Source organism: Ictalurus furcatus, chromosome 1 (genome assembly GCF_023375685.1).
Source record: "Ictalurus furcatus strain D&B chromosome 1, Billie_1.0, whole genome shotgun sequence".
NCBI lineage: Eukaryota > Metazoa > Chordata > Actinopteri > Siluriformes > Ictaluridae > Ictalurus > Ictalurus furcatus.
This window is the reverse complement of record NC_071255.1, coordinates 25646192-25666947: the sequence shown is the minus strand read 5'-3', so window position 1 is coordinate 25666947 and position 20756 is coordinate 25646192. Positions and strand designations below refer to the sequence as shown.

The 20756-nt window shown below is 39.2% G+C and overlaps 1 protein-coding gene across 2 annotated transcripts in view; it reads left to right on the top strand.

Annotated features, from left to right (window-relative positions):
• The window catches only part of LOC128613512 (collagen alpha-6(VI) chain-like), a 41925-nt gene extending 23348 nt beyond the window's left edge, over positions 1–18577 (top strand). Inside the window, exons 18-40 of one of the 2 annotated variants that reach the window (XM_053634354.1) lie at positions 513–557; positions 723–776; positions 921–983; positions 1225–1290; positions 1918–1971; positions 2059–2094; positions 2347–2409; positions 3658–3720; positions 3821–3883; positions 3974–4036; positions 4319–4369; positions 4467–4502; positions 4725–4787; positions 4882–4944; positions 5041–5076; positions 5154–5190; positions 5305–5316; positions 5450–5943; positions 6065–6161; positions 7537–8205; positions 9147–9255; positions 17572–17708; positions 18228–18577. In XM_053634354.1, coding sequence (XP_053490329.1) covers positions 513–557; positions 723–776; positions 921–983; positions 1225–1290; positions 1918–1971; positions 2059–2094; positions 2347–2409; positions 3658–3720; positions 3821–3883; positions 3974–4036; positions 4319–4369; positions 4467–4502; positions 4725–4787; positions 4882–4944; positions 5041–5076; positions 5154–5190; positions 5305–5316; positions 5450–5943; positions 6065–6161; positions 7537–8205; positions 9147–9255; positions 17572–17708; positions 18228–18241 — 2388 coding nt within the window. In that variant the 3' untranslated portion in view covers positions 18242–18577. The remainder of the gene's footprint in view (positions 1–512; positions 558–722; positions 777–920; positions 984–1224; positions 1291–1917; positions 1972–2058; positions 2095–2346; positions 2410–3657; positions 3721–3820; positions 3884–3973; positions 4037–4318; positions 4370–4466; positions 4503–4724; positions 4788–4881; positions 4945–5040; positions 5077–5153; positions 5191–5304; positions 5317–5449; positions 5944–6064; positions 6162–7536; positions 8206–9146; positions 9256–17571; positions 17709–18227) is intronic. The other variant, XM_053634364.1, reaches the window with a different exon arrangement.
• Positions 18578–20756: the final 2179 nt, after the last annotated feature.

The window sequence follows — 20756 nt, the reverse complement described above, 5'->3', positions numbered from 1 at the left end:
GTGGGCTTTCTCCAAACTGTTGCCACACATTTGGAATCACTCAATTATATACAGTAGGATGACTTTACAGTTTTCTTTCCCTGGAACTAAGGGGTCCAAACATGTTCCAGTACAACAATCCCCCTGTACACAAAGCGAGGTTCATGAAAAAGGTCCATGAAGAGGTTGGTGTAGAAGAACTCGAGTGGCCCGCACAAAGCCCTGACCTCAACCACACTGAACACCTTTGGGATTAATTTGAATGCTGACTGTGCTCCCAGGCCTCCTTGACCGACATCAGTCCTTGACCTCACTAATGCTCTTGTGGTTGAATGGGCAAATCACCACAGCCATGCTCCAAAACCTAGTAAAAAGCCTTCCCAGAAGAGTGGAGGTTACAGCAAAGAAGGAACTAAATCTGGAATGGGATGTTCAAAAAGTACATATGGATCCGGTGTCCACGGGCCTTTGGCTATATAGTGTATTTATATATTATTGGTGTTCAACAAGATATATGTATCTGTATCTAATAGGGAGAACATGGAGAATGTGGTTTGGATGGAGTAAATGGAGCACAGGTAATGTTTTGCTGTCAGCAAATGTGTGCTTTCAACCAAAGTGAATGTACACAATCTATAAATCATTTATTTTGAAAAGCCATTAGATATAATTTGTAAATATCTAGATGATTTTTGTCAGATTTGTTTGAAAATGTGCTAAATTGACATCTCCATTTTCTTTAGGGAGTAGTTGGATTAGCAGGAGCCCCAGGACAGCAAGGGGGTCCAGGCAGCCCAGTAATGACCTTCATTCTACTCACTCTGTATTTGTGTTCATTCTAATGTACTCCATGCACATTTGACAATTTTGTCCACCATCACTGAATTTCATCTGCTAATATAATAATGTATTATTGTTTTTATTAAAAATAAACATTACAGGGCAAGAAGGGTGTTAGAGGAATACCAGGAGTCCAAGGACAAAAAGGACTGAGAGGAGATCCAGTAAGCTTTCTCTTTTTTGTTGTTTTGATGTGGGTGTTTAAATCAGTAAGTTAGTTACCTGCAAATTTGATGCAGCTTTCCAATTGTGTCCGATTCCATAGTCCAATTATACATTTAATTATAACATCTGCTTCTGTGAATACTACTACTCATCCCTGGGTCATTAATCTTTACACAGAATATACTGAATGCTTAGTTATAGCACAAGAGGTCTAATATTGTCTTCTGTTCTTCTAACAAGGGTGAGACAGGAATTGACAACAACTTCCGTGGTCCTAAGGGTGAGCCTGGATACCCTGGCCTACAGGTATGCCGACTGTTCAGGTTAGGTCAGTGTCACAGTGGACGTGGAGCCTCTTTCAGGAACACAGGGAATACATCCTAGATGTCTGCAATGGTTTACACACTTCTTGGCTGGAGTGAGGCCAGATGTAGTGTTCTGCTATTGTAGCCCATTTGCCTCAAGTTTCAGTATGTTGAGTATTCTAAGATGCTTTTCAGCTCACTGTGGTTGTAAAGAGTGGTTATTTGATTGACCATACCACCATGCCTTAACACTCATCAACAAGGTGTTTTCGGGCACAGAATTTCCACTTATTGGATTTTTTTTTAGCATTCTGTGTAAACTCTAGAGACTGAGTGAAAATCCCAAGACATCAATTTCGAAATATTCAAAGCATCCTGTGTGACAATAACAACTATGCAATGATCAAAGTCACTATCTACATCTGCATGATTTTATGCATTATGCTGGTGCCACATGATAAACTGATTGGATAATTGTAAAAAAAATAATAAATTTAAAAAATAAATAAATAAATGAACAGATGTACATATTTTTTTCCCCACTTTTTTAAAGAAAATGGTCCCTTCAAACACAGTAGCCATTATGATTCCTATCATAACACAATAACTCTCTCTGCTTAAATCACAGGGTGACACAGGTACAGATGGCAATCCAGGCAGGCCTGGAGATGCTGGTAATCCTGTAGGTGCTCTCAATTTTTAATAAAAAAAAAAAATAACAAACTGAGGTTTTTCTAATGCTTAAGAATTTGTTTTAACCCTTTTACAGGGTCAGAAAGGAAGAAGAGGCATAGCGGGTCAACCGGTATGTCTTACATTTGGAAATGGTTTTTAAATGACACCTTGTCTTTGCAGCAAAAAAAGAAAGTTCTTTTATCATTGGTTGTCCACTGCACCATTTTCCTTTTTAACTGAATGTTCACCAGATTGATTTAGGAAAATTTCAGAACAGTACAAATTAGGAGCAAACAGTCAGGGATGACTGATTTGTTAAATCTAACAACAGTGTTCCAGTACGGCAATGACACCAGAGGAGCTTCTTTTGTTTTACTTTCAGGGTGCCAGTGGACCTCCAGGACAAAGAGGACTACGAGGAACATCTGGAGCTTCAGGACCACTGGTGCCTTATTTAACTGTCTTTTGGTTACTGTAATTTTCCTGTGTTGAATTTTGTTTTACTTTTCCTAAATACTTTACACAATATTTAAACACAGTTAAATAAAATAAGCTACAGTTGTATTGAATAGCTTTTGGAACTGTGTTTCAAATAATTTGGAATGTATTAGATTTGTTCCATCACAAAATGTTGCACCAAGTTCACTAACCTAAGTTCTACGTGTCACCTAATTAACGTAATGAAGGTTAAGATGGATGCAAGTGCAGATAAGAGCTTTTAATAAAGAGAGACAGGCAGACAAATCCAAATCATGAGACAATAACATGGTCAAAAACAGGCAATGGGCCAGGCATCAGCAAAACGAATCATAAACGAGGCAAGGCAAGAATCGAGAACGAGAAACCAGAAACAAGATCAAAGAACATGAATCAAAATGAGGAACAGGGTACAAAGGCTTGGTATGGTGATAACACTCAATACTTTGCAAAGAGTGAAAGCCTCAAAAGTCCTTTTAAACTGTGGTGTGATTTTGTGTGAGATTGGATGCGGGTATGCATGATTAGAATGAATGAGTGTTCTGGGAATTGCAGTCCATGGCGGCCATGTTTGTAGGCCGCAGTGCCGGATGGGAAAGGTAGTCACTGGTTTGCTGTGACATGTCAGTACGTTACTAATAGTTATGTTGGACCAAAAATGGGAATTGTGGGAATGAGATGCAATGTTTTATTTTGGCGTCAAACCCCAAGAAAAATATACCCTAAGTCACTATTGTAGTTGAAAGATTTTTAAGTGGTCCACATACCAATAAAAGGAAAAATATATATATTAGAAAAGCATTATGAGATTATGTCAAATATGACAGCTTTGTTCATTCCATGAGTTTAACTTAAAATTTCTGAGAAGGTGTACTCTTAATTCCCTAGGACAGTGCTCTCCACTGCTATTAACTTTATTCATTATCAGCTGATGATTCTGGCACGCAAATTCAAGAAGGTTCCACTCTAAGACAGGTAATAACTGTTCAGGGGGGATAGTAGAAAATCTAGAGGCAAGTGAAATGTCTGAATTGTAGCAGGTTGAAGGTTTACAGGATCACTAGCCCTCATAAGTACACTTGCATTTAAACCTAAAAGCTGTGGTTTCATTTAGCAGGTTACATCTTCTTTTTTTTTTTAGGTTAAACCTTTTAACCTTAATGTCAGTTTAGGGTTTTTGGCTGATTAAAGGAATTATCTTTATTTTCTTGTCCAGGGACCAGTGGGACCTTCTGGTGCTCCCGGACTGAAAGGGATAGCTGGTTTTCCAGGACCTCAGGTATGCTTCAAAATTCAGTCAAGTACAATAAACACTTTTTTTTCCCACAAGGCTATTTGTTCTTAATAATGCTACTTATATAATAATTACTTTCCACCAGGGACCACCTGGCACACAAGGAAACAGTGGATCAAAAGGAAGTGTAGGACCCAGAGGACTAAAGGTATTTTTTACATGACCTTGAATTCAGTATCACAAGGATACTCATGTACAGTTTATATATAGCATTTGGTCAATTCATGTACTTGTGCAGGGTCAGCCAGGGGAACCTGGAAATAAAGGAGCAGTTGGGCCACAGGGCACCAGAGGCCCTCCGGTATGTGTTAAACCCTCATGATTTTATCATCTGATTACAATATTTTTGATTTAAGACAGCTTGAGCATTTTTTATTTGATCATATGTAGATTTCTTACAGAATTTCACAGAAAGTACAGTACTTTAATTTCAGTTTATTAGTCCTCATATATCTCTTTTTTTGCAAATTTAGTTCTAATTAGGCTAGTTTTATCAGGACATGACATTATTGCACTCTTTCTATGGCAAACAGTTTGCGTTCTGATTTATATTCCTCAAATCTCTGTTGGATCTCTACAACAGGGAAATGATGGTCCAGATGGATTTGGGTTACCAGGACCTAAAGGACCGAAGGTTACTCAATACAGTTTTTTCTTGCTTTAAAATATTGCCAGGTACATATTGAATTTCGAACAAAACACTAATCTAAACTGATTCTGCCTACTCCAAGGGGGATCCTGGTTTTCCAGGATATCCTGGATTTCAGGTACAGTTTCTTTGCAGATTTTCTTTTTGTAGAGATGAGTTTGCTTATATTTGGTGTCATATTTTATCTAGCTATTAAGAGTTACTGAAATTACATCAATCACTCTAGTACCAATTCTGAGACAACTAATACATAAATGCAATCACAGGTACTGTATTTTAGTGGAAACATTTCTAAGTAGCTATGAGAGTTTGACAAGATAAGTCTCTTTTTTATGTTCAGGGTGAACCTGGAGAACCTGGGCGAAATGGTACTAATGGCCTTAATGGTATAAGAGGAAGAGGGGTACGAATGGTTGCCATTATTAATTATCCATAACTCATAATAGTTCCTTTCTCTGACTGGTTAGTTTGCTCAAAGTTGACCTGATGTATTACAGGGAAATTCAGGCAGGCAGGGAGCAGAGGGTAATCCTGGTGACGACGGACCAGCTGGACACAGGGTTTGCAAGCTTTAGTAATTAATAAGTATTATTTGTGTGATTTGAAAAAAAAAATACAATTAATTTGATCAATATTCCTGGTGCTTTTCCTACAAGGGCCATAAAGGACCACCAGGAAGCAGAGCAATGTCTGTAAGTCTTTTTTTTTTTTTCCCAGTTATGATCAGTTTCTTTCTGCCATTTATAACTATTGCCTTGTATTCTTTTAGACTTGTCAACTGATCAACTACGTTCGAGACAACTGTGGTAAAGTAATACTGTACTTAACTGTATTCCCATATGTAATTAATAGCTACATTAAATTTGAAGTTTATACTTCATATATTTTAAACTGTAATTTACCTTTGTTTACTCCCACAGTCTGCTGTAAAGGTAGGTATCTTACTTTCATTGCTATGCAACACAAAATTTATAAACGTTTGTAAGTATGAAAAGGATTAATTGTTTAAAAGGACATCAGTAAACATGAACATATCTCTCTTTTTTGGCATGTCTGTACCTCTAGATAAAGCAGCTTGCCCTGTCTACCCCACTGAACTGGTGATTGGTTTGGACATGTCTGATGATGTGACTCCTGCATTATTTGGTGGAATGCGCTCGACTCTTCTTTCTCTGCTGGACAGCATCGATATCACTGAAAGCAACTGTCCCACAGGGACACGAGTGGCTGTGGTCTCTTACAGTTCTAACACCAAGTACCTCATCCGTTTTTCTGACCATCGTCATAAGAAGGACTTGGTGGAAGCTGTGAAGAACATCCCTCTGGAACGTACATCCAACAGACGCAACATTGGTGCAGCCATGCGCTTTGTGGGCAGAAATGTCTTCAAACGTATTCGTCAGGGTGTTCTGATCAGGAAGGTGGCGATCTTCCTCTCTGGTGGACAGTCCCAGGATGTGACATCCATAACCACGGCTGTTCTAGAATACAAGGCTCTGGATATAAACCTTGGTGTTATTGGTTTTAGGGATACTCCTAATGTTCAGCGTGCTTTTGAGGTAATATAAAATGTTAACAGTCTGAAGTGATGTCTGAGGCAGATGAAGCCTGATGATGATCAGGTTGATTGCTGTGATGCACCTTTTATCAACTTTCCTTCTGTTCTGTGTTGTAATAAAGGCTGATGAGACAGGAAGCTTTATTCTGTCTGTGCTGGGCAAACCAGATACCCAGAGTGCAGCACTTGAAAAGATCCAGCGATGTGTGATTTGCTTTGGTAATATGTAAAATAAGTTAATGTTGATCTGAATAAAACATTTTCTTGTGATCTACAACCCCAATTACGAAAAAGTTGGGACACTATGGAAAATGCTAATAAAAACAAAGAGGAGTGATTTGTAAATCTACTTTGACTCGTATTTAAACAAAAAACGTATAAAGACAAGGTATTTGATGTTTTACCTAATCAACTGCATAGTTTTTTGAAGATAAACGTTAATTTTAAATTCATGCATGCATCACGTTCCAAAAAAGTTGGGATAGGGGCAATTTAGGACTAATAGCGATGTGACAAGTTGAAATAAGAAGATGATTTGAAGCAGGTGAGGCAATCGTCTAATAATAGTATGTAAGGAGCCTCCAAAAAAGGCCTAGTCCTTCAAGAGCAAGGATGGGTCGAGGCTCACCAATCTAAGCGAATAATCCAACACTTTGAGAACAACATTACCCAAAGACAAACCGATAGGATTTTGGGCATTTTACCTTCTACAGTGCACAATATAATTAAAAGATTCAAGGAAATCTCGGTGCATAAAGGGCAAGGCCGAAAACCACTTCTGAATGCGTGTGATCTCCGATCCCTCAGACGTCACTATCTTAAAAACTGTCATGAGTCTGTAATGGATATCCTGACATGGGCTCGGGAATACTTTGGTAAACCTTTTTCAGTCAACACCATTCTCCGCTGCATCCACAGATGCCAGTAAAGGCTTTACCATGCAAAGCAGAAGCCATACATCAACACTGTCCAGAAGCACCGCTGACTTCTCTGGGCTCGGTCTCATCTGAGATGGACAGTAGCACAATGGAATCATGTTTTATGGTTCGATAGTTGTTCAAAAACAAATATTTTTTGGACAAACAGCCTCTGTGTTCTCCGGGCCAAAGAGGAAAAGGACCATCCAAGTTGTTATCAGCGTCAGGTCCAAAAGCCAGGGTCTGTCATTATGAAGCACAAAATAAAGCAACGATGGCCCTGTACAGTTGCGCAGCTGACGAAATGCATAATGCATGAATGGGGGGAAATTCCACATGCTAAACTTAACCAACTGGTGTAAACAGTCAACTGTCCCAACCTTTTTGGAGTGTGTTGCAGTCATCAGATTTGAAATGAGTTTATATTTTCAAAAATAAATTAAATTCACAAAGTAAAACATCAAATAACGTGTTAATAATGTGTTTTCAATATAGTACGAGGTGAATTGAATTTTCAAATTACTCTTTTTGTTTGTTTTTTTTTTGTATTTTCCATACTGTCCCAACTTTTTCAGAATTGGGGTTGTATTAAAACATAAAAAGCAGATTTAGTCATGAATAAAGACCATATGGAGAGGATTAATAACAGGCTTTTATTTTATCTGCTGCTTTCTCAGATCCTTGCAATCCAGCTAGAGATTGTCCCAGCCCCGGTGAGGTGTCCATTCCAAAGCAGGTAAATGTGGACCTGGCGTTGCTGGTGGATGGTTCCCGCAGCATCCAGGCAGATCAGTATGAGGGAGTGAAGCAGGTGTTGGGCACTGTGTTGGACCAGCTTGTAGTGAGTCGTCAGCCCAGCAAAGCTGACAGACAGGCACGGGTGGCGCTTTACCAGCAGAGTTCATCATACAGAGAGGCCCAGGCTCCAGTCAAGCAGATCTTCACTTTCCAGCAGTTCCAAGACCGCAACCTGATGAAGCAGAGCATCTTCGAAAATCTACAGCAGACTGGTGGATACTCCAGACTGGGTCATGCCATGGAATTCGTAATCATGCATGGTCTTCTCACTGTTTCCAAGCCTCGAAAATACAAGATGGTGCTGCTTATAGTTGGAGGAGAGACCGAATATTCTGATAGAGCAAAACTGGACTTTATCTCCATGAAAGCAAAGTGTCAGGGTGTGGTGCTTTTCACTCTTATAGTCGGGGATCGTTTTAACAGCACTCAGGTGGAGGAGCTTGCCACCTTTCCCACAGAGCAGCACATAGTTCACTTGGGCAATGTAAAGCAAGGAGAACCGGAGTACACTCGGCGCTTCATAAGGACTTTCCTACACATTCTGAGCCGTAAGTGAAATTTGTTATTCACAAAAATATACTGGTATTAAAACAAGGGCTGTCAATTGATTCATTTTCTTAATATCTGCACAATTTCTATGATTAATCACTTATTTCATCACATTGAGATTTCATGAAAAACCATAAGCTCTAAGTGTTTAACTCCAAGAGTATTGATTAATTCTAATCACAGATTTCAATATGTAGAGAAAAAAACACCCACAAAAATCAATCAGGATAAAGCCTGCAAAACAGAAGATTTCTGACTACAAATAGATGCCTCATAAACAGTAGCGCAAATGATTTCGATTCAGTACTATTCCAATAAAAAGATTCTATATAAGATACAACATTATTAATAAAAATATTAATAATAAAAAGGGCCAGCTGAGCATTTGTTTATGTTTTATGGCTAGGTGTAGAGAGAACAGCTTTTAATTAATACCAATAATATTAAATGACTGGTTTTCACAGAATTTGGTATTCTTAGTCCCTGTCCCCAAAAAAAAAAAAAAAAAAAGAAGAAGTAAACCTTTGTCACATTTACATTACGGTACAATGAAAAGAACTGTCTAAAATATTTGATTTATTCTCAATCAATTTTCTCAATTTTAAATGTCTGCAGTACGGAAACCACAAAATCATAACCACATGCTTAACAACCTGAGTACAGGAAATATTGCCTATGATTATAAAATGTGATTTTAAAAGTGCGTTGTCCTAGTGGCTGTGTCTACCTTAGTAGAATATACTGTAACAAAGACTGTGCATTAATGCAATTAAAAATAATAGCATGATATGATTTTAAAATTAACTGTATGGGTTAACGCATTATTTTTGACAGCCCTAATTAAAATCAAAGTGCTTTCTTACCCTCCTTTTGTTTCATGCTCTCAGATATTGCATGAGTGTATGGTTGAGTTGGGTTTGTTTTGATTTTATGAATACAGGGGATATGAACACCTACCCTGCTCCGATGCTAAGAAAACAATGTGAGAGTCTTCAGCAAGGTCATGTCCTTGATGTCTCTGAGGTTACTAAGAGGCCACCCACTGAAAGGTACTATTACAAAACTATACAAAAATTACAAAAAAATATTTTCTGTGTTTTTTGATGTTCTGCCAGACCTTTACTGCAGCTGTTAAGCAGTTGCCTTCAGTAAGTGAAATGCATGTTCAATTGTATTCAAGTCAGATGACTAGCCAGGAAACTTGGCCATTGCAGGACATTCTACTTCTTTCTACTCCTTAAAAAAAGTCTTTGGTTGCTTTTGAGGAATGCTTTGGATCACTGTCTGTCTCACTGTGAAGAGCCAACCAGTGGGTTTTAAGCATTTGAAATATAGCCCTATACACTTCAAAATTCCTCCTACTGTTTTTGTCAGCAGTCACATCATCAATTAATACATGGGAACCAGTTTCAATGGATTTCATACATGCCCATGCCATAAGATGAGGCTGTATGCTTTGGATCATGAGCAGTTCCTTCCTTTCTTCATACTCTTCTCTTCCCATCATTCTGGTTAAAGTTGATCTTTGTCTCATCTATAGGATGATGTTAAAGTATTATACAGGCTTTTTTATAAAGATGTTTTTGACAAACTCTAATTTGGGCTTACTGTTTTAGAAGCTTACTAAGTGTTACATCTTGTGGTAAACCCTCTGTATTTGTGAAAACATCTGTTGATTGTTGACACAGATACACCTGCTAACAATTGTGAAGGTCTTTTTTTCCACCAGGAACGGAATTCTTTCAACAATTGATTTTGGTGGTCTTCCAGGCTTTGAGGTGTTTCTGAGCTCACAACTGCATTCTTTCTTTTTAAGAAGGTACAAAATAGTTAATTTTGCCACACCTTTATACTGCCAGTGTCAGCAGGGAGATGTGACAGCACGAGTGAAGAGGAGTGCTGTTATCACCCAAAGTGCATCACTTCCATATAAGCACACGCTCCGGAGTGTGTTATTCCACTTACAACACAGTGATCTGCAAATGATTACAATGTTTAATTTATTAATGAATTTTACATCATGCATCAGTTTATAGTTAGATTTGATGTTGCGGAACATCTGACACACACCTATGTTATTTCCTGTTTCTTGTTATTGCCATGATAAACAGTCATGCCTTCATCAGCAACTCTCTCTCTGTCATGATTTAGAGGTGGACATGGATGCACGTGCAGATATAGGTTTAATAATAATCAAAACAAATACAAAAGAAGCTATAAACACGTGTCAAAAACACTAAGGCGAGGAATAAACATGACACAAGGACCAGAAAAGAAACAACGGAAAAGTGAGACAATTAAAGCAAATCAAAAGTACAGTAGTCCAGAGCCTCCGGGATATCGATGACAGAATCCCCCCTCCCCTCCCAAAGGCGCTACTCCTGGAGCGCCAGAAAACACTCCCTCCCCCAGCAGTCTTGGCCCTCTGGGCAAAATGTCTTCACAGACCCTCAGGTCCCGAGGCAGGTATTGTCCAACAGATAGCAGGCTCCTCAAGGAGCCGAGGGGCAGGCATGAGGTTGAGGAAGGCTCACCGGGGTCACTAGACAGCACCCAAGCATTGGAAGCTGGGTCATCAGCTTCAGCAGGGCGAGAAGGCAGAGTGACATCCTCAGCAGGACAGGAAGGCAGAGTGACGTCCTCAGTGGAACAGGAAGGCATAGCGACATCCTCAGCAGAACAGGATGGCAGAACTTGGTTGGCCGTGTCAGCAAACTCAGGTGCAAGCATAACATTGATGGTTGTGATGTCAACCAGAGCATGGAGGCAGAGCAACGTCCTCAGCTGAGCAGGATGGCAGAGCAACGTCCTCAGCCAAGCAGGAAGGCAGAGCCACGTCCGCAGCCGAACAGGAAGGCAGAGCGACGTCCTCAGCCGAGCAGGAAGGTGGAGCAACGTCCTCAACCAAACAGGAAGGCAGAGCGACGTCCTCAACCAAGCAGGATGGCGGAGCGACGTCCTCAACCAAGCAGGACAGCGGAGCGACGTCCTCAGTGGAGTAGGAAGGCGGAGCGATGTCTGAAGCAGAGCCTCGCATGGTGACATCAGAGGTGAAGCAGGGAAGAAAAGCGGAGCTCTTGGCCGCACCGGGTATCAGAGCAACGTCCTCAGCTAAAAAGGGAGACTGAGCAGCGTCCTTAGCTGAATAGGGATGCTGAGAAGCATCCTCAGATGAGCAGGAAGGCTGAAGAACGTTCTCCGTCGACACAGCAGATGAGATCCACAGTGGGGCAGGGAGGAAGATGGTTCCAGCCTGGTTGGAAGGCTTCTCCTTGACATAACCCATGATGGAGTACATCATGTCGAGCCACTCCCGGTTGGCTTGAATGAGGAAGAATTTCCCCTCCTTCTCCCACCTCTGCTTTTCCCTTTCATACAGGGCCTCTTGAATTCTAAAAGAGTCTGCTGCATTCATATTAGGGTCTTGCTTTCTGTCACAATTTAGAGGTGGAGACGGATATGTTACATAATATGTTGCTTTGTTAACAGACAAACATTTTTCTGTAGCATACATTTTTTTTGTTGTAACCGAAATATTTGGAAAGCAAAATTTTCACAGTAGTCACAGGGTACCTAAGATTTTTGCACAGTACTGTATATATGTATATTCAAGTAGCAATCATGGTGAAGGTATATGAGCTTCCTAATATTCTCAGGGACACCATAATTACACAACACTTTTCAATCACAATATGCAGATCCTTTATTCAGTTCTTTGTACCTTGTACCTACAAGCATTGCACACCTGGCTTTGGGCAGTTTCTCTTATTGTTCCATTGTTCCTGGCAGATCCTCTCAAGCTCAGTCAGATAGTATGTGGAGTATCTGTGAGCTGGCATCTTCAGGACTCTCTACAAATGGTCTATCGCTTTCAAGTCTGGGCTTTGGCTGGGCTACTCAAGTATATTCAGAGACTTATCCCTTGTCTTGGCTGTGTGATTTTGGTCATTGTCTTGCTGAAAGGTGACCCTTGTCTGCCTAGTCTGAGGTTGTGTGCACTTTGTTGCATTCATCCATGAATTCTGACCAGTCTCCCCATCCCTGATGCTGAGAAGCATCCCAAAGGATGACGATTCCACCACCATGGTTAATCAAAATTGATTTGATTAGCCATTTGATGAGCAGTACCTGTTTTTTGCCAGACATAGTGCATGGAGATTAGCCCAAAGAGTTCAGTATTTCCCTTATCAGACCAGAGAATCTTTTTCCTCATGCTTTTTCCTTTAAGTGCCTGCCATATGCCTTTTACTCTAAATGGCTTCCGTCCAAATACACTATCATAAAGTCCTGGTTGCTGGAGTATTTCTGAGATGTTTATGCTTCCAGCAGGTTCTTCCAACTTTGCGGAGCACTTCTGATGCACTGTTAGGGTGGCCATTGGGTTACTGATCACCCCTCTGACTAAGGCCCCTTCTAGCCCAATTGCTGAGTTTGCTGGGTCAACTGTAGGAGGAATCACAATGATGGAGACCACTGTGCTCCTGTGAACATTCAAAGCTTTAGAAATGGTTTTAGACCCTTGCCTGGATCTATGTCTCAACATAATTTGACCATGGTGGTCTATGGGAAATTCCTTGGTCTTAATGGCATGGTTTTTGTTTCAGCATGAATTGTGGACCTTGTATAGACTAAGGATGGGCATTTTGATCATTTTGTCTACTCGAGTACTTGAAGTAATTACTCTAGCAAGTACTCTTCGAGTACTCGGGAGAAGTACGTTGTTGTCTGTGTTCATATACTGTAGGTAACAAGATGTCTTTTGCTTCTGCAATGCATCTAGCTGTTTCAGTGTCTCACTTGTTTAATAATACAGGCTGTTATAATGTTGCTTGTTACAAAAAAGCACAAAAAACAGATTAATAAAAATACAAGCATCATATCTACCTTTTTCCTGAATGCAGAAGTCTCGCCTGGCTCACACCGGAAGCCTGTTTTACATTTCCGGTCACCGGTGTTTACATTCAAATTAGCTGATAATGTGATGTTAAACTTGTGAAATGGCTAAACAAAAGAAAAGCATATGGCTCCATAGTGCTGACACTTTACAGTGTCGCAATGATGGTCTTTTGACAGTGCCTCACTGTCAGAAGACAGACATTCTTTTTGGGTTTGCTGGTGCTCAAAACAAGTATTTTCCAGGAATTTCTAAAGTTTATTGCTGTTTTTGTGGCAGCCAATGACAGCACAGGTTGACCCTAAGCTCATGTTTATTCTTATTAACAAAAAAGTTTCTGTTTAAGTAATTCAGTGACTCTCTTTAGCCAGTTTTAATAAGGGTTCCTATAGAGACCGGGACAGAATCAGTACAAAGGAAGTTAGAATCCATCATGGTGCTCATTGGTTTCTCAGGAAAAAGGTGGATATTGTCATAATGTGAAGACCAGTTTGTAGTAGTATGCGTGCACTGCTGTTTGTGTGGCTGACAGAAATGTGTAAAAGCAAAAGTGTAAAATGGAGAAAAAAAACTGCACAATCATCGTTTCAATGCTCGATCACTGATGTCTCTTCTGAGTTACTCGAGTAATCGTGTACTTGTGCCTATCCTTAATATAGTCAAGTTCTAGAGACATCTCAAGATAATCAAAACAAACAAGATGCACCTAAGCTGAATTTGGTGTGACATAAGGGTACGAATGAAACTAGGGTGCTAAATGAGATATTTCACATTTTGATTTCTAAAAATGTTTTCACTTTGTCATGATGGAACACTCTGTGTAGGAATGCAGGAAGCTGTTTTACATTGCAGGTGCTGGAATTTAAGTAGTATGGGGTGTGCGCTATGATGTCACATGAATTATAGTCAAATAATTTGCCTTTTTTAAATCAGAAATTGTGTGTTGATTAATATTAATTATACCACATCACATTACATTTGAATTCTTTATTTTAAAAATGTATTTTAATTTAAAATATGCATAGATGTGCATATTTATTACTGTAAGATTAATGTGTTTAAATATGATTACATGGTTATATAATGTGCTTATAATTAATGCTTTATCGTTCCTAACAGCTCATTTAGAGGGATTTGTATAATGGACACACCATATAATGTCAGCTTATTCAAACATTAAAAATTTGTTGTTAAATAACAACACATTTGGTGAAGTTTTGGTGAAGTGTCTAGTGTCAGTGCTTTCTAAAAGTCAGCAAGTTTCACAACACTGCAGCTATATACAGTTGTTTCTTCACCAGCCTCTATTTTTTTCTTACTCTTGAATTTAAGAGACAAAAAGCGCCTGGGTTACGCATGTAACCCTGTTCCCTGAGAAGGGAACGAGACGTTGTGTTTAGCATAACACTATGGGAGTGCCCTTGAGCGCGTGACCGGTATCTGAAGCTTGTGTAAAATCATGCCTCTATTTGTAGGCCTGCCATGATCAGGTGACGTGGCAATTAAGCACGTCGCATGATATAAATATGGCACCTGTGAACCACACCGTCAGTCTCTATTATCTGAAGCGAAGACACAATTCACAGACCTGCCCTGATATGACAAAGCTACGCAACATCTCATTCCCTTCTCAGGGACCAGGGTTACATGCGTAACCCAGACGTTCCCTTTCAAAGGGAACTTCGATGTTGCGTTTAGCATAACACTATGGGAATTAGAATACCCACTCCATCATACCGAGGGTATGGCCTGTTCAAAAAGACCCAAGCCCGAGGGTCACTGCAAGACACTCGAGCCGAGGGTGGAATGAATATCCAGACTGTAATAACGAATGAATGTGTGTGGCGTAGACCACCCTGCAGCAGGGTGGGCAGCCGATGTAGGCACTTTGGGAATATGATCCGGCATAGGATACAGGAAGGCCTTGGCTAATCCAGGGGCAAAGTCAAGGCAGGAAGGGGCAACAGAGAGAGCTTGTAGAACTCCTACTCGCTTGAGAGATGTCAGGGCCAGCAGAAGAACTACCTTTAGAGTCAGAAGCTTCTCAGAGGCTGACTCTAAGGGCTCAAATGGGGTCCCTGACAGACCTTCCAGGACCACAGAAAGGTCCCAGGAAGGTATGCGCAGCCTGCAGATGGGCCTCAGCTGCCTGACACCATGCATAAACCTCGAAGTTAGAGGATGTTGCCCCACAGAGGCTCCATCAACAGGTTCGTGGCTGGCTGAAACGGTGGCCACGTAAACCCTGATTGTAGAAGGAGCCCACCACGCTGAGAAACGTCCTTGTAAGAACTCCAGGACTGTAGCTATTGCGCAGTTCACTGGGTCTAGGTGACGTTCCTCAGACCACAAGACAAAAAGCCACCGCTTGAGTGCATACAATTTCCTTGTGGATAGCGCTCTAGCATTTAACATGGTCTCTACAACCTCAGTTGTGAGACCAGAATCTATGAGCTGGTGCCCCTCAGGGGCCAGACCCACAGTTTCCATAGTTCTGGCCGAGGGTGATAAATCAGCCCTCTGGCTTGAGACAGTAGAACCACTCTAAGGGCTCAAGTGGGGCACCCGACAGACCTTCCAGGACCACAGAAGGTCCCAGGAAGGTATGCACAGCCTGTAGATGGGCCTCAGCCACCTGACACCATGCATAAACCTCAAAGTTAGAGGATGTTGCCCCACAGAGGCTCCATCAATAGGGGCGTGGCTGGCCAAAATGGCAGCCACAAGTTTTAATGGGAGAAAATTAAAAAATATATTCCGTTGTATTGGTTTTATGTCCAATCAATACACATTATTAAGACAATACACATTATGTCTTTTTTGTGTGTTTATTTCTTGAGAAAAAGAAGAGAGAAGCTCGAATGAACAGCGAATGTCCAATATAAACCCAACTTTAACACGGTGCACGCGGTTTACAAATATGAGGGCACAGATTACAAATCATAGGGTACAGTTTACACATGGCTGTATTTTTTTCTTACCTGACACTGGTGTCAGAGAGGAATTATTATCATATGGGGGGGGGGGGGGGGGGGGGGGGTTCCCCCTCCTTTTTTCCCCTTTTGACTTTCCATAGCGGAAGGAGTCGCCGCGAAGCGAGCCTCAAAATCCAGCGGAGAGCCGGACCCGGAAGACAGAGCAAGAGATAGAGCAGCGCTCGTCTCCGGCTTTTCTTCCGGATCCATAAGAGATCCCCCGAACCTGAGACAGCTACCTGCCTCGGCAGCGGTCGGCCCAGATCCGCGAGGCTCTGAAACCCAACTCGTTTCCGAGAAAAGCGCGAGTCGCGTCCTAATGTAGACGCTACAATGCGCAGCCTCGAGAGGCCATCGCATGCTACACCCAGAAAGTGTGCACTATTCCTCGTGATGAAATGGGAGCAAGCCGTAACACACTTCCTGAATCCTCTCACTCATTTTTCTCTCTCGCCCATAACTTTTTTTTCCCCTTCTCTCTCTTTTTTTTTTTTTTTTAAAGGGATGGAAAAGAGCTGAGATTTTGAGAAAAGATAGAGAGAAAATGAAGCGTCCTTTTGTTTCTTTACACAAACAACCGGCATGCAGTCTTTCTCTAAAGATAATAAGGCTGACGGTGTGGCTCACAGGTGCCATATTTATATCACGCGACCCGCGTAATTGCCACGTCACCTGATCATGGCAGGCCTATAAACAGAGGCATGATTTTACACAAACTTCAGATACTGGTCACGCGCAAGGGCGCTCTCATAGTGTTTTGCTAAACGCAACGGCGATGGTCTCTTTGAAAGGGAACACGGTTTGTAATGTTACTGGGAAACTGGAAGACCGTAAGTTGTCAAAATTTTGATAGAAGCACAGATCCTAGTAACAGTGTTAAAATATTATGGTGATGTGTAAAAACTCATATCCATTGGTCTCATCTGTGGTTTTCAAATATAAAGCAAAAATTAGGTTTTTCAATCACAAAACCTTGGACCATTTGACAGTATGGAAAGATTTGCTCCAGTTGCACATCTTGAAGTTATGATTTGCATCTAGATTACTGAGATTAAATCAGAACTGGCTTTACCTAGGTTCAATAAAACTGCCAGGAGGGTTAATGCTCAAATAAAGTGCCTTTATTCACTGACTAAACTGAATCTTTGCCAGCTATGTAAAGTAGTACTGCAGGCGTTAAATAAGTAGTAGTAGCCATGGCAATACTGGCAATATTGACAATGGTGGCCCTGAGTTATGTTGAATAAATATCAATTAAAACATTATACACTTACCATATGCACATTTTTCGAAAGGCAGTCACATTGTGAAGTCAGGCACATTAAGTTTTATCCAAGGATTTAGTTGTACCCATTATTTCTTATTTAAGTTATATTATAATGCTTGCATTAGTACTTCTTATTATATAATTGATTGATTAAAATAAATAACTTCTGTTTTACAAATCAGGAGCACGTATACTGACAACATTAATAAAAGAAGTACTTTTTCCTCAGGATCCCTCCCCCAAGAATATTTTACCCTGAGAATTCAGGGGAAGAATATGAGGAGATGGAAGAAGAGACAGAATATGCTGAACAGACAGGGACACAGATGGAGTATGAAAATTTGGGCCTGCTGACTCCAGGACATGGTACAGCACATTCATTTTTATTGTGGAATTGAGCATGTCTTAAAAAAACATCTATTATGACAACAGTAATTTTACTGCACCTCAAGTGTTGGAGTTTATATCACAACAGACCTAGGCTTACAGTTTAAATCATTATAAAGAGACTATATGAGATTTGTGTATGAACATGAGTAGTGCAAATGTGAGCAGTTGTAGTGTGATTCCTGTGTCCTGCATGAACCATGCATGTTTCTGTACTGTTTTGCTCCTAGCCCAGTGTTTACTGCATATGGACAGTGGCACCATGTGTGGAGAATCTGTCAAAAGATGGTACTTTGATAGTGTGGACGGTGCATGCTTACACTTTTTTGTGTGTGTGTGATGGTAACAGCAACTGTTGTTACAGAAATTGAATGTTTTCATGGCATGCATCATCTGTATCCATAAACACTGCAATATCAGCAGTATCATTGTTATATAACTTAACTGTAAATCATTCCTGCTAAGACCCCCCTCTTTTCTCCCTGTCTCCCCTTCCAGAAAAGTCTATCTGAAAAAAGACACAGGGCCCTCCAGGAACTACGTAATCAAATGGTTCTATAATCAAGAGCAGAACAAAAGCTCTCGCTTCATTTATGGAGGATGTGATGGAAACCTTAACAGATTTGACACTAAAATTACTCCTCCTTTTCTCTGGCTTTATATGAAATGATGGCACAGTAGGATACAACAACACTTTTGTGATATCCAAATAACTTGAATACATTAAAGCGTCCAGCTTGTTTGCTACCCTACCAGAAGTAATAGCATTTGCATCATATTTCACTTCATCATAAAAGAAAATTCCTCTGAAGATGCTCATTCTTTAATAAAGTGAATAATTTTGTGAATTCATTTTTCTATGTAGTTACCATTTTGAAGAAAAATGTTTTAATCAAGATTTTGGATATAATTCACACATTCTATAAGCATGTTTTTATATATATATATATATATATATATATATATATATATATATATATATATATATATATATATATATATATATATATATAAAATATATATATATATATTTATTTATTTATATATATATAATATGTATATATATTTTATATATATACAATATATATATATATAAATAAAATATATATTTTTTTATTTATATATATTATATATATATATTGTGTGTATATATATATATTTTAATTATATATATATATTATATATATGTATATATATTATATAATATATAATATATATATGTATTACATATTTTATTTATATATATATATATATATATATATATATATATATATATATATATATATATATATATATATATATATATATATATAATTTATTTATTTATATTTATATTCCACCTACATTACACCTGCTTATATATTTTTCACTACTACATCAAATATCTGATATTCTCCCAATTAACAACCACAGTTTATGTAAATTTAAAAGAAAAAGATTGGCATTTAATGCCTGAATCTGGCAGTATCACATTGCTTTTCTTCCAATTTGCATACAGTTTTTTTTAAAAAATGCTCAGCTTTACAGCGTGGCTCATGTCCTTTTGCCAGCGGTCTCTATTTACAGTAATGAATTCCTTCTGAACACCGAGTGCATTAAAAAAAAAAAAATTATGATCATGCATGGCCTACTAGCCTATTATTTAGAGTAAAAAAAACTTTTCATTTGGATGAGGAAGCTCATGTTTTGAGCTTGATTTTCACACCCTGTCATGCTGGTAGCTATATGCCACTGCAGTAGATGCATCTTGTGTTATAAAGGATAAAGACTGATCATTAATTTAAATGGCTATTGTTCATGGGAATTTGTGTAAATTGACATCCCTAATCTGAACACAACAGAGACAATAGGTTAACTATTTGTTGGCTAGGCAGAAGGGCATTATTGCCATTTAAATTAACAAATAATGGATAAACAGTAAGAACTTATCAATTTACCATTCAAAGTTTTCAATCAGCACTCCTCACACTGACCTTTTGGTACAGGAAGTACTTCAAATGAGTGGGGTCCAACCCATTAAAAATGCATTTAGGTCCATTTTTAGCAATATTTTTTGTGACAAAAAGTAAATAATTGTGATATTTTCTTAGCTACCAAAACCCCCCACAACTATTCCAAACCGTTTCATGATTTTGACTGCAAATAAAACATTTGTATTATTAATTCAGTATTAAATGTTGAATCTGCTTGTGGGATAGCCACATCACTAATATAAATGATGTAACTGTTTACTTTAATAATACTTTCCCTTAAAATATAGAAAAATCTGGCATCATTTTGTACATTTAAAACATTTATTCAGTTCAGTAACTCCTGGACATACTTTGCCATGGTGAGTAGGCTAAGGGGGCTTTTTTGCTATATACACTTTATCGTGTGTATTTAAGTTTGTAAATGGGAGGGTGAACAGAATACCGTGATTATATTCCAAAACAAAAAAGGTTGTATGGATAACGTTTAAAAACGTTTAGAGAACGTTTTAAAGACAAGATAACATTGAACAAATGTTCTATTAACATTAATGGAAGAATGTTTGTTCATAACTTTGTCAGATAGAACCTTGTCAGAATGTTACCCAAAGTTTTTCCTTGCCAACGTCACTTCTGGCTTGCACATTAGGGACAAATTCATACATTTAAAATCTATATTCTGAATTTATATATTTTTTGTAAAGCTGCTTTGGGACAATATCAATTGATTTGAATTGAATTATGCAGAAAAAAAGTATGTACTATGTACATACAGTAAAGATATGTACACATTTTGGAGCAACATATGCTGCCATCCAGAGCAGAACAAGGCCAACCCACATTCTGCCTGGATTACAAGCGCATGGTTGCGTAAGCAGAGAGTGCGAGTGTTAGCATGGCTGGCGTGCAGTCCTGACCCGTCTCCAATTGAGAATGTGTGGCACATTATGAAGCGCAAAATAAGGCAACGAAGGCCCCGGACAGTTGTGCAGCTGAAGAAATGCATAATGGATGAATGGGGTAAAATTCCACTTGCTAAATTTAACCAACTGGTGTC